The 12652-nt window shown below is 38.4% G+C and overlaps 1 protein-coding gene across 2 annotated transcripts in view; it reads left to right on the forward strand.

The window, feature by feature from the left end:
- The window catches only part of trrap (transformation/transcription domain-associated protein), a 57161-nt gene that overhangs the window by 26445 nt on the left and 18064 nt on the right, over positions 1–12652 (forward strand). For both annotated transcript variants that reach the window (XM_077738792.1, XM_077738793.1), the window contains 14 exons: positions 1339–1552; positions 1641–1769; positions 2966–3115; positions 3859–4055; positions 4145–4266; positions 6235–6448; positions 6528–6707; positions 6826–6972; positions 7669–7788; positions 8175–8462; positions 8540–8677; positions 9135–9247; positions 9610–9745; positions 11844–12035. In XM_077738792.1, coding sequence (XP_077594918.1) covers positions 1339–1552; positions 1641–1769; positions 2966–3115; positions 3859–4055; positions 4145–4266; positions 6235–6448; positions 6528–6707; positions 6826–6972; positions 7669–7788; positions 8175–8462; positions 8540–8677; positions 9135–9247; positions 9610–9745; positions 11844–12035 — 2340 coding nt within the window. The remainder of the gene's footprint in view (positions 1–1338; positions 1553–1640; positions 1770–2965; positions 3116–3858; positions 4056–4144; positions 4267–6234; positions 6449–6527; positions 6708–6825; positions 6973–7668; positions 7789–8174; positions 8463–8539; positions 8678–9134; positions 9248–9609; positions 9746–11843; positions 12036–12652) is intronic.

Here is a 12652-nt window from a genome sequence, read left to right on the forward strand (position 1 = left end):
TTCCCAGTCGAAAGCATAGGTCTTCTTCATTGGTATGCTAATTCCTCAATGCTTTCTTATCATGGCAACAAGCGACAAGCGCCTTAATGACAAAATAATGACCGTGGCAAGATAAGTCAAGTCTAGCTGGGACTTGTTTTCCACCATCTTACCTCTTTGTCTCCAACCATGTCCTTGCTTTCCCTCTGGTCACTCCACGGTCATCTGGGCTCGAGTTTTCACTTTGTCTACCCTATCTGTAACTTCTCAGCCAGAGACGAGACAAGGTTATCAACCCGTATTTTCTTTGTACTCCTTCGGGGGTCTGGCTTCTGACAATCTATACATGTCAAGAACATCCTCCAATTTTTATGCAGATGTCTCTGACAAGCAAAGGTCCGTGTAGGTCTTCCTTTTAGACGACATACCATTTTGTTTCTCCGGGTAGTGTGTCCGACAGGTTAATGAGCAATGCCCTCCATCAGATTAGCTTTTACTATCTCTCATTATAGGACAGAAATTGGCTAATATGAAAGCCCCTGAGGGAAGAGCCAAATATGCAATTACAAATGCGTATCTCTAGAAATATTTGTGTTTTATTCTGTCATGTCGTGTCCAGAATCGATACTGCCTAAAGAGCCAATAAGAAGTCAAGATTAGGGCTATAGACTCAATTCAGATGATTTTTTTAAGTCATCTTTGTGCACTTTCATTATTATTTTGAGAAAATTGGTTTTGTGCAAATCAACATGGCTTGTTTATATTGGAAATTGACACCCAGATGTCACAGTATTGATTAGACTTTTCCTGGTGTTTAAGAGGATAATTACAGATACTAAAACAACCCTTTCCCCATGATGGCGCCGTTTATACGACAGCCAGTGGCAGTAGCTCTGTCCACTCTTATGTTTTTTCGTGTTTTACAGCATGTTTTACATAAAAAATTAGAGGGAACATTGACATGTACCTACTTATGGCAAGTGTGATACTGGTATGTCCATAGCGACCAATGATGTCACTCATACTGGTACTCAATACACTCAGGAAGGTTGTCTTTCTGCCCAGACCAACGAAAAATTAAAAGGAACATTGTACTGAAGTACTTGTTAATCCATTTCTTTGCTCGTCTGTCATCCAATTCTGGAAATATTCTTCATTATACTATGCAAAATGTTCCATTTTATACTCATCTTAAGAACACCCATTCTTTCAAAGATCATTAATTATGAATGACCCCACCATTTGGAAACTTCTAATCCGTTAACCCCGAATCTTCTTTTTAAAACAACGAAAAATTTCAAAAACGTTGAAGCCTTTCCCAGTATTTCTAACTATTCGTTCTTGTCTTTTCATTTTCAGGAGCAGCCAGCCCAAGCGAACATCTCCAACATCTGCACCGGATTGGAGATCCTCTGCTTCCTATTAACGGTCCTCCAGTCACCGGCTATTCTGGCCCACTTCAAGCCCCTCCAGAGGGGCATCGCCGCCTGCATGACTTGCGGAAACACCAAAGTCCTACGCGCCGTTCACTCTCTCCTCTCTCGCCTGATGAGCATTTTCCCCACCGAGCCTAGTAAGTCACCACCATTTTACATTTTGGATTGAAACTAAGCCAAAACACGGCCAAAATGTGGAAAATTCTGTCTTATCTTTCACTCCAGGCACATCCAACGTGGCATCCAAGTACGAGGAGCTGGAATGTTTGTACGCAGCCGTGGGCAAGGTCATCTACGAGGGATTGACCAACTATGAAAAAGCCACAAGCAACACCAACCCTACACAACTCTTTGGTAAGTTAAACTGATTCTATGTGATAGTCACATTAATTTTTCACTATTTTCTCTCCTGCGAAATAAAACAACTTCCCAGTTGGTAGTCGTAAAAATGCATAATTATAAAGACAGCCAAGATTACACTCGTTTGGGAAACGTTATTTGTGGCTTTCAGTACAGCAAAATGACTCTGTGATTATTTTTTTATTTATGTATTTCTCTGCCACAAAACAGTATAATCTCTTAAATCCTACGTCAACCATTTTAGTATGACTTGTCACATGTTAAACTTGAGTATTCCTTGCGTCTAATTCCAACATATCAACAAGGGCTGGCTCTAGAGGTGACTGTGTAGTTCCCTTAAAAAACAGTGCTAAATTTGCCAAAGTACCTTCATACCTCGAACTCAAGACCAATTAAAATATGTAAACTCCTGTTTTTGAACCTCTTGGCCAATCATCTTAAAGCCTGGCTGTTAAACGAACAAAATTGACATCACAATGCCGACTAAAACTGTACTACGTTTGTGTGTTTCGAGTACTTGTCATTTTTTACTTTCAATTTGACTTAAGATGGAAATTATTCCTTGGCTACAAACTTATATATTTACATATATATATTCATTAATATGTGCTGTCCCTTATTAAATAAATCAAACTCAAACTCCTCATAGATTTCTACCATAGTTCCAAAATGACTTTTCAGACACTTAGTGATTTTTTCGTTTTGTTTAAAACTATATCAATAAAAAACGTTTATATAAACATCCATATTGCCAATTTCAAAACTTGTCACCCAACATACCATTTTTTTCTTCAAATCTATGTTCACATTTTAATCAATTCCCTTTTCAATATTAGCATATTTCTACACATTGTTTTTGCCAAGTTTTCCAAGTACATATACCAATGCCAAAAATCTGTGAGCTCTGTGGCACTACCATTTTTTTCTGGGGTCAATAAAAAGCCTTTAGTCTTTTTTTATGTGAGGAGCTTGTGTAGTAATGCATCTGTTTGGCCGGGGAGGCTGACATTGGAACACTAGCTCAAGGGACCCATAGCAACAAAGCGAGAGTTAGTATCCTTCCTCATGTAGTCTCCATCCTTACTCAATGCCACCATAGAACTGTTGTTATATACCCACTCGCCATAAAAAAGATTCTTTTCTGTCTTTGGCTGGGATGCTATTGATGGGATTTTGTTTTTCCTCCCCAGGAACGTTGATGATTCTCAAGTCCGCCTGCAGTTACAACGCCAGTTACATTGATCGCCTCATCTCGGTGTTTATGCGATCTCTGCAAAAGATGGTGCGAGAACACCTGAACCCTCCCCAAACCAATCCGACGGTCACTGAAACAAATACAGGTAATTAAATGCATAACTTTAACAATTTCAGTGCACATTTTTTGAAGTCTAAATGTGAAGACTTTAACTAAATGTGAAGAAATAATTCATTAGGGAGTTCAGTTAGTAACTAAAGTGTCAGAGTGTTTACTTTCTCAAACTTATGCTCATGTCTGCCAATGTCCACTTAAAAAAGAATCCAGAATGCTTTTAATTTGTCACTTTTTGACTTTAATTTGAACAAACTGGGTCGTATCTAGACACAGAAAAATACATTTTAGACATAAATGAAAAGGTATTAAATAAGGTATCAAATAAATAAATATACTAATAAATACAATAGTTTTTTTTAATTGGATTAAAAGAAATGGCTCAAAATCACTAAATATTCAGTTTTTTATAGATCTAAAACAATGTTAATTTGACGTCTTTTAATAATTAGTTTTTCCTTTTAAAGGGAAATTAATTTGAATTTTATGTTCAATAATAAAGTAGAAAACAGAAAATACTTAATTTTTTTAATTTTAAAAAGTGCTTTTTGAACTAAAAACACAAAAAAAAACATCGGATTAAGAAAATTACAATTATAGATTTAAAATGAGGAAATATAATATACATCTATAATATTCATTTAAATTTTAATCCTAAAACACAAAGTCAGCATACATGATTTACTTCCTCGGACCGCGAAAAGTAATACGCCGGGCCAGATTTGGCCCCTGGACCGCCACTTGAACACCTATCCTTGATCCCTCCCCCTCTAGTCACGAGCGAACTGGTCATGTTGAGCCTGGACTTGGTGAAGACACGCCTCTCCGTCATGAGTTTAGAAATGAGAAAAAACTTCATCCAAGTCATTCTCACGTCACTCATCGACAAATCGCCCGACCCGAAAATTCTCCGTGCCGTGGTCAAAATTGTAGAAGAGTGGGTGAAGACTAATTCTATGGCTGCCAATCAAGTGAGTTTGACATTTTTTGGGGAGTTCAGTCCGTCCTCTCAAAGAAGAAATAAAAAGCATTGTGTATTTCTTTCCTATTTTTTTTCTAGATGCCAAATATCCGTGAGAAATCCATCTTATTGGTCAAGATGATGACCTACATTGAGAAACGATTCCCCGATGAACTTGAGTTAAACGCCCAGTTCTTGGACCTCGTTAATTACGTCTACAGGTAATTACGTCGATTCATCATATAGTAAAGTGGCCGTGTCATCGACTCCCGGCTAGCTACCCTTGCATCCGTCTCAATATATGTTATGAAGGTCAAAACTAAAAAATTGAGAATGATCATAGAAGCTAGCAGACCCTTAAATAAATACACCATGGATGGAAGGAATAGCTTAAAGCACAATTTTCCACTTTTGGTAATTTCTCGCATATAAGCTGTACCCTTAAAATCGTTGAATTTGACAATTTGTCTCAAGATGCCCCCTGATTCACAATTTTTACCTCCATATTCATAATAAAGGACCTTAAATTCATAAATGATGGATGGATAAATAGTTTAAACACAATTTTCCACCTTTCGTAATTTCTCGCATATAAGCCGTACCCTTAAAATCGTTGAATTTGACAATTTGTCTTATATAAGACGCCCCCTGATTGACAATTTTTACTTCCATGTTCATATTAGGGAGTACAAATGTTATTTTCTTATTTTGTTATTAAACTGTACCCTTAAAGTCACAGTATTTTACCATTTCTCTCGTATAGGCCGCCCCCTGATTGAAAATTTTCACCTCCATATTCATGGTTTTAATGGGGTGTACAAATGTTTTACTTTGGAGGGAAATTCTTAAGAAAAATCATCACACTTTTTGAGATATTATACCAATCGATTGCTAGTATTCACATTCTTATTGATTGCACATAGACACAAGTCTAATTTATCCGCATATAAGCCTTACCCTCGATTCACTCATTAGTTTTAGATACAAATACGGCTTATATGCGAGAAAATACGGTAATTAAAGTTGGAATCACGGAGAAGCCAATTTTAATGGCTTTAAAATACAATACCATTTGTCTTATACCGTCCCTCTTGGATGTCAGAGCTCGCCATCTCCCAACCGGACGTCTCGTAGTTCGCCGTTTGACTGCAATTCGTCAAACTTGCGGTTCTCTTTTTGGCCGTGACTTCCTCACATTATACTTTTAATCAGGCAAATGTATCCTCTTTCTCTCCACCCATCTGCTCTTCCTGTCAGGAGTTTTAAAAGCAGTAGTTAAGCCGTGATGGACAGCGAGTAATGATATTGGAATAATAAAGCAGCTGTGCTCAAACAATGTATGATCAGGAGAGTGCTGCCAATAGAAGTCATGTCCAGCTGTTGTGGCCTTGTCTTTTTTTGTCTCGGTTGGGTGAATCGTACCCTTGAGAGACCGTCAATTCAGCATAATATCACAGGTTTTATATTCAGAGATGAATACAGTCGTTATAGTCATCGGACAATCTCTAGAGTTCTTTTATGAATGTCCAGTTTTTATGAAGATTCCTTTGCAGTGGTTTCTTTCTGGGTTTTGATTCAGCAACCATACGTACTAAGCACTTTTTTGTGGGCATGGAATTTCAATCTAGGCTTATCTTGCTTGCGTTTTGTCATTGGTGGAAAATATTTTCAAGTATGGCAGACTTATGTACAAACTTGTTGCCATTTTTATAAGGTGATTGAATTACTGAGTAGAGAATGTATTGACTTCAATTAGTACTGTACTTTTTGCGTATGTATGCTGTATTTGTTGCTAAAAAATGATGACTGAATCGAGGGTACGGCTTATATGCGCATAAATTAGACTTGACATCCACGAAACTCCAAGAGGACAAAGATTTTTTGGGAAAATTCGATTTTTTTTGCAAAATAGAGAAAATGTAGACAGATAAAACCTTAAAAATGATTTTGATGTTTATGAAATTGAAGAAAAAAATTATCTTGCCTAAAATGTTAAAAAAAAAACATTTGTAAGGCAAGTTTTAAGGGTATGGCTTATACCCGAGTGCGACTTATATGCGAGAAAACATGGAATTTGCCATATTCGTAAAAGATGGCAATCTGTCAACTAAACCAGTAACTCATTTGTCATTTTGGAGATCAAAACAGCTTGAATATTTTTCATTTTTTCCCCCCATGTGCTTGTCTAGGGACGAAAGTCTGTCCGGAAGTGACATCACGTCAAAGCTCGAACCGGCGTTTCTCTCTGGACTCCGTTGCACTCAACCGCTGATCCGGGCCAAGTTCTTTGAGGTCTTTGACGGCTCCATGAAACGGCGCGTCTACGAAAGGCTCCTCTACATCTGCTGTTCCCAGAACTGGGAGGCCAAAGGTAGTCATTTCTGGATCAAGCAGTGCATCGAGGTAAGCCAATTAGACGTGGCGTCGCCCACTCCAATCTCAGCTCCCTTTTTGATACACTTGAAACCCACCTTCTCATTAGCTGCTGCTGGCAGTGTGCGAGCGCAACACCATCATCGGCACCAGTTGCCAGGGATCTATGTTGCCGTCCATCACCAACGTCATCAACCTCGCCGACAGCCACGACCGGGCCGCTTTCGCCATGGCGACCCACATTAAGCAGGAACCCCGTGAGAGGGAGACCAGTGAGACCAAGGAGGAGGTAGCGTCCCATCATATCGTGTCAAGTGCCAATTTGCACAATCCCTTAAGGAAATTGTTACTTTCCTTCACACGTTCCCTTTTAATCCCAAAGTCATTTCCAATTCTTTCCTTGGCAGGACGTGGAGATCGACATTGAATTAGCACCAGGTGACCAAAGCGCCATTCCCAAGACCAAAGATCAGTCGGAAAGGGACGCCGGGAACCAGTTGCATATGCTTACCAACCGCCATGATAAGTTCCTGGATTCTCTACGGGAGGTCAAGGTAAGGCCCCGAATCGTGATCGGACATTTGGTCGCCGGTCTTTTGGTCAAAGAGTTTACTGTTAAAACCAGCTCTCAAAATTATATTCATGAGAGTTTTAAGTTTAATATCTAGTGAGAGGGTTTAATATCTAAGCGAGATAGTTAAATATCTAAGTACTGTTTAATATATACAGTAGATATTTAGATATTACACTCATGAATATAATTTTGAGAGCTGGTTTCAACAGTACTTAGATATCAAACAGTACTTGGATATGCAACAGTACTTAGATATGTAACAGTACTTAGATATGTAACAGTACTTAGATATGTAACAGTACTTAGATATGTAACAGTACTTAGATATGTAACAGTACTTAGATATGTAACAGTACTTAGATATGTAACAGTACTTAGATATGTAACAGTACTTAGGTATTAAACAATACTTGGATTTCAAACAGCACTTGGATATTAAATTGCACTTGGATTTTAAACATTACTTGGATATTAAACAGTGCTTGGATATTAAACAGTGTTTAGATATTAAACAGTACTTAGATACAATACTTAGATATTAAACTCTCTCTCATGAGTATAATTTTGAGAGCCGGTTTCAACAGTAAACTCTCTGTCACCATTTGACCGGCGACCAAAAGACCGGCCACCAAACGGTAGACTCCGAAATACCTTTTGAAATGCCATCCTTCCTTAGACCGGGGCCCTGCTGAATGCACTGGTCCAGCTGTGTCACATCTCCACTCCTCTGGCCGAGAGATCTTGGGTGCAACTCTTCCCTCGGCTGTGGAAGATTCTTTCCGACAGGCAGCAGCATGTGAGTACATTAGCGTGAACGTCTCCTCGGGGGACTCGGGAGGCGTCTTAATTACCCAAAGCTAAATTGTCTACGAGTAGCAAAACGCTCGAGCGGCACGTCGCGCAAAACCCCGAAACGGTCACACGCGTGCGACCTTCGTCTTTGCCGTCTCATCGCACGCGATTGTACTTAATGAGCTGCATTTATGCTAAAAATGGAAATGAGAAGCAGAGGAAGAAAGCTTTAATGAGCTGAACTAATAAGCAAATGAATATGGAGGATTTGAGTGGGATTGCAAGGACTGATTTTAAGTGATTGAGCTCTTTAGTATATCAGACAAGTCTTCATTTTACTCTGTATGCTGTATTACGGCACCCTGAAGTGAAATCTGCTTACCACCACAGGCGTTATCAGGCGAAATGAGTCCTTTCCTGTGTAGCGGTAGCCATCAAGCTCAGAGAGATTGTCAACCCAGCGCCCTAAATTGCTTCGTGGAAGCCATGTCCCAATGCGTACCGCCCATTCCCATCCGACCCTGCGTACTCAAGTACTTGGGTAAAACCCACAACTTGTGGTTAAGATCCACGCTCATGTTGGAGCAGCAGGCCTTCGAGAAGGGCCTGAGCCTTCACAGCAAACCCAGGCAGAGTACGGAAGTCTACGAGCAGGAGAGCATCACACCACCACAACAGGTTCTGTCTTGGTTTTATTTTCAGGATATTTCCATACTGTGTACTCAAGTATTTTGTTGTATTTTATTTTTTTAAAGGAGATTTTGGATTCTCTAGCTGAGCTTTACTCACTGCTACAAGAAGAGGATATGTGGGCAGGTCTGTGGCAGAAAAGATGCAAGTTCCCTGAAACTGCTACTGCCATTGCTTATGAGCAACATGGCTTCTTTGAACAGGTGAAGTTTTGGAACTTTATTTACTTCTATGACTGTATTTTCTCGCACATATTGACAAATTAATTGAGGGTACGGCTTATATGCGGATAAATTAGACTTGACATGGACAAAATGCCACAATGTTGGTCATTTATTTCAAAATAGAAAATAGATAAACGGGTAAAACGTTAAACTAAATTAATTTTGAGGTCTATGAATGAAATTCGTGAAAAATCAACGTGAAAAAACAACCTGAAAAAAAACAACGTGAAAACACAATGAAAATCAATGTGAAAAAACACCAAAAAACAACGTGAAAAAACACAGTGGGCTTATATGAGAGAAATTGTTAAATTCAACCATTTTAAGGCTATTTTAAGGGTGCGACTTATATACGGATGCGGCTTATATGCGAGAAAATACAGTATGTCAAGGTCTTTTTATTTTTGAAGCTCTGCTGAAATATCTGCTTCTTCAGGCTCAGGAAAGCTACGAGAAGGCAATGGAGAAGGCTCGAAAAGAGCACGAGAGGAGTACTGTTTCACCTGCTGTATTCCCAGAGTACCAACTATGGGAAGACCACTGGATACGGTAGGAATTTGTCCAAATCAAATGCGTTTTTTTGGGGTATTTTCACATGTTTTTGAGTCCAAATCACCAAAATAAACTAAATCTGATCACTCTAAATAATAAAAGTTTGTATTCCAGTTATAACCAAGCTTTTAATTTGGTATTTTTTCATCCAGCATAGAATGTTTGTAGATTTTAATGGCAGCGAAATGTCAGATTTTACGATCCATCTTCACTTAAATCCTCAATTAGTTTGACACAGTCTATTTCTTCCCATTCAACCGAAGGATTTTTTTCCCTTCTTTTTATAGTAATTAACATTTTATTTGCATTGCGAGGCACAAACTGTTTAAAGTCAACATGTTCTTTGTTGTTGTGTCCAGATGTTCCAAGGAATTGAACCAGTGGGAACCTTTGACGGAATATGGCCAATCTAAAAACCATTCTAACCCGTATTTAGTGTTGGAATGCGCTTGGAGGGTTTCCAATTGGGCTGCCATGAAAGAAGCTCTAGTGCAGGTGAGGAATAGCACACACTTTAGTCTGCACACCCTCATAAAAGCAGAGCATTTAAGCACAATCTAAAGCTGTGTTTCATTCAATTTTTTTGGGAGATTTGCCACACTTTTTGCATTGAAAAATCTCAAGGGAAGTTCTTTTAATTTCAAATTATGTCACCTATATTGACTATAGTCATTCTTCTAAATGTTTTAGGAGCAGGAATCGCATAAACCATCAAAATGATTCAAAAATTGAATTTTTCCACCAAAACTTGAAGTCTGTGGACCCTGAATTTTTTTAAAAATTAGTGACTCTTCTCCAAATTGTATTTCAATCTCCTAATATTACGGAAAAAATACTTTAAGATTTTATTGATAATTTTCTCATTTTCCTCCTTTTTAAATCAATCATTGTCAATTTTTTAATCATTTTTTTCTGTCTTTTTAGTTCAAAAATCATTTTGTAAAATCTAAAAATATATATAAAAAAAGCTAAAATAAACATTATTTTAGCTCTATAAAAAATTTAAATATTCAGGTCTTTTAATCCATTTCAAAAACAAAAAATCTAAATATTATACCTAAAAATCTCCAACCCACATAAAAATAGTCCACATTTTCTATCCCCCCTAAAATCTCAACCAACCACTCGCTATTAGCCCATCCCGTCGCTCAACGACCAAATCTGCGAATCAGTCATAAAGAAACGTCGTCGTCGGCTCTCCCATTCGTCGTGCGGGTGTCTGCTAAGAGGAAGAAGCGTCAACGGATTGAAAGTATGCGATAGTCGCTGACACTTAACAAATAATCCCGCTTTGCTCTTTCAAGGAGACTTGGAACCAATCCATTGAGCTGATGTGTCCTAAGGTGACACCTAATTAAATTGTCTGGACGGCAACAGCCAATGCACTCCATCACCTCCTCCCTTTCCTCCGTCACCCAATTTTAACGTTGACTTTTCATCTTTACTCGTCCGTCTCCTTCCTCTTTTTTGGCCTCGTCTTGCTCTTCTCGGCCACTAATATTTACGACTTCTAGACGCGTGAATAATTACCCTGGCATCTGCCGCCGGCTGATTTGCTTAATGGCGGCAGGCGAGAGACAGAGAGAAGAGAGTCGGGTTTTTCCCCTTTGCTAGCTCGAGACGGAGAATACGAAAAAAATAAAAATACGCCCCGGCTTTCAATTAAAACCGGCTTTCGATAAGGCCATACTCGTCTCCGGGACATTCATCAAGCCTTGCTGATAACTACGCTCTGACCAATCGCTGTAATTGTCTTAGGAGACCATGTAAAGGTGCTCCATAGCGCCCCCTTTTGTACGCGGTTCTTTTCATAGACATTGTTTTAAGTTGAAAATGTACCCAAGGTAAAATCAGACAAAATTTATTAGAAGTTTCGGAACAAACTGATATTTTCAGACATTTGTACTTTTAAAGTTGTTTGTGGTATTTTAATGGAAATGGCAAATAACCAATATTAAAATACTTTTCATAATAGTTATATTCGCACACTAGCTATTAGAATTTAACTACAATACGTTTTTCGGACATTAGCCAAAGTGTACATGATGAGGAAGAAAATATAATCATTTTTGAAACAGAAGCCAAAAAGAAATGTACATTAAAGTAATAATAATATAATGGAGAACAGCTGGCATGTTTTTCTGCACGGCAACGCGCTAGTAACATAACATAAATACATTTAAATTAACTTGGATTACAATGCAGACACTCAAAAATAAATTTAATCTAACTTGACCCTAAACTCCTAATTTTGTTTGACATTTTGATACATTTCTTGGCTCTATTGGCCCCGCCTCCACCCTGACTTTCAGATGCAACTTATCGAGGGTTGTTTGCTTTTGTCTTCCCTTCAAAATATTCCCAAAATGATGCACACAAATGTCCACACAATAGCACAACCACTTGCCAACAAGGGGTACTAGGGTACTATAGTATATACTCCTCTCAAAAAAGTACTTGAACATTTTCAAATTGAAATTCACAGGCTCACCTAAAAGAAACTAAGAAAAATAATGTATTGTATCTAACCGTCTGCCGCTAATGATATTCAACCACCAGCTCATTAAAATTCTCTTTCCATATTCCCGAACAGGTGGAGATGAGTTGTCCCAAGGAGATGGCCTCAAAGGTCAACCTGCACCGTGGTTACTTGGCCATTTGCCACCCGGAGGAACAGCATGTCAACTATATCGAGAGACTGGTAGAAATGGCGTCCAGTCTGGCCATTCGAGAGTGGCGAAGATTGCCTCACATCGTTTCTCACGTACACACTCCACTCTTGCAGGTATGAAACGTATAAACCGCCATGTTTTTGGGTTTGGCTTAACATATTTTAAGCCATGATGGCGCCTGATAAGTTCAATAATTATTACCTTTCTCTATAATTATCAATCACTACAGGCAGAAATCTTATTCAATTATTGTCTTTTAATTAAATAATTTGGTCAAGAATCCTATATAAGCGTAGATACATCAAGACTTCCTTCCGATCTCCAAAGTATCTCCTCAAATAGTCATTTGTCGTACAGCTTTAAAGCCATAAATCAAAACAATTATAAGGTTATTGATTGATCTAACATGTGTAAGCAAAAGCAACATCTGTAACTCAAAGAACAATTAAGGTATTTAACAATACTAAACAGAGGAAACTAAAAACAAACTCGACTTGGAATTAAAACAAACAAGCCTTCATTTGACATAACCATTACATAGAAGAAGCACAATGTGCGTCACGATATAGGTACACTATGCAACTGTTCCTGGAAGTGATTGATATCCATCTGTTGGTAGCAAGAGTCCTTGACAACTTTTTGCTGCAAACCCAGATCATAAACAGTCATTTTTGAGAGAACTTGGTGACTGGTTACGACCCCGAGTACTCTCCGAACAATTGGAAGAATG

This window comes from Stigmatopora nigra, chromosome 18, assembly GCF_051989575.1.
Source record: "Stigmatopora nigra isolate UIUO_SnigA chromosome 18, RoL_Snig_1.1, whole genome shotgun sequence".
Lineage (NCBI taxonomy): Eukaryota > Metazoa > Chordata > Actinopteri > Syngnathiformes > Syngnathidae > Stigmatopora > Stigmatopora nigra.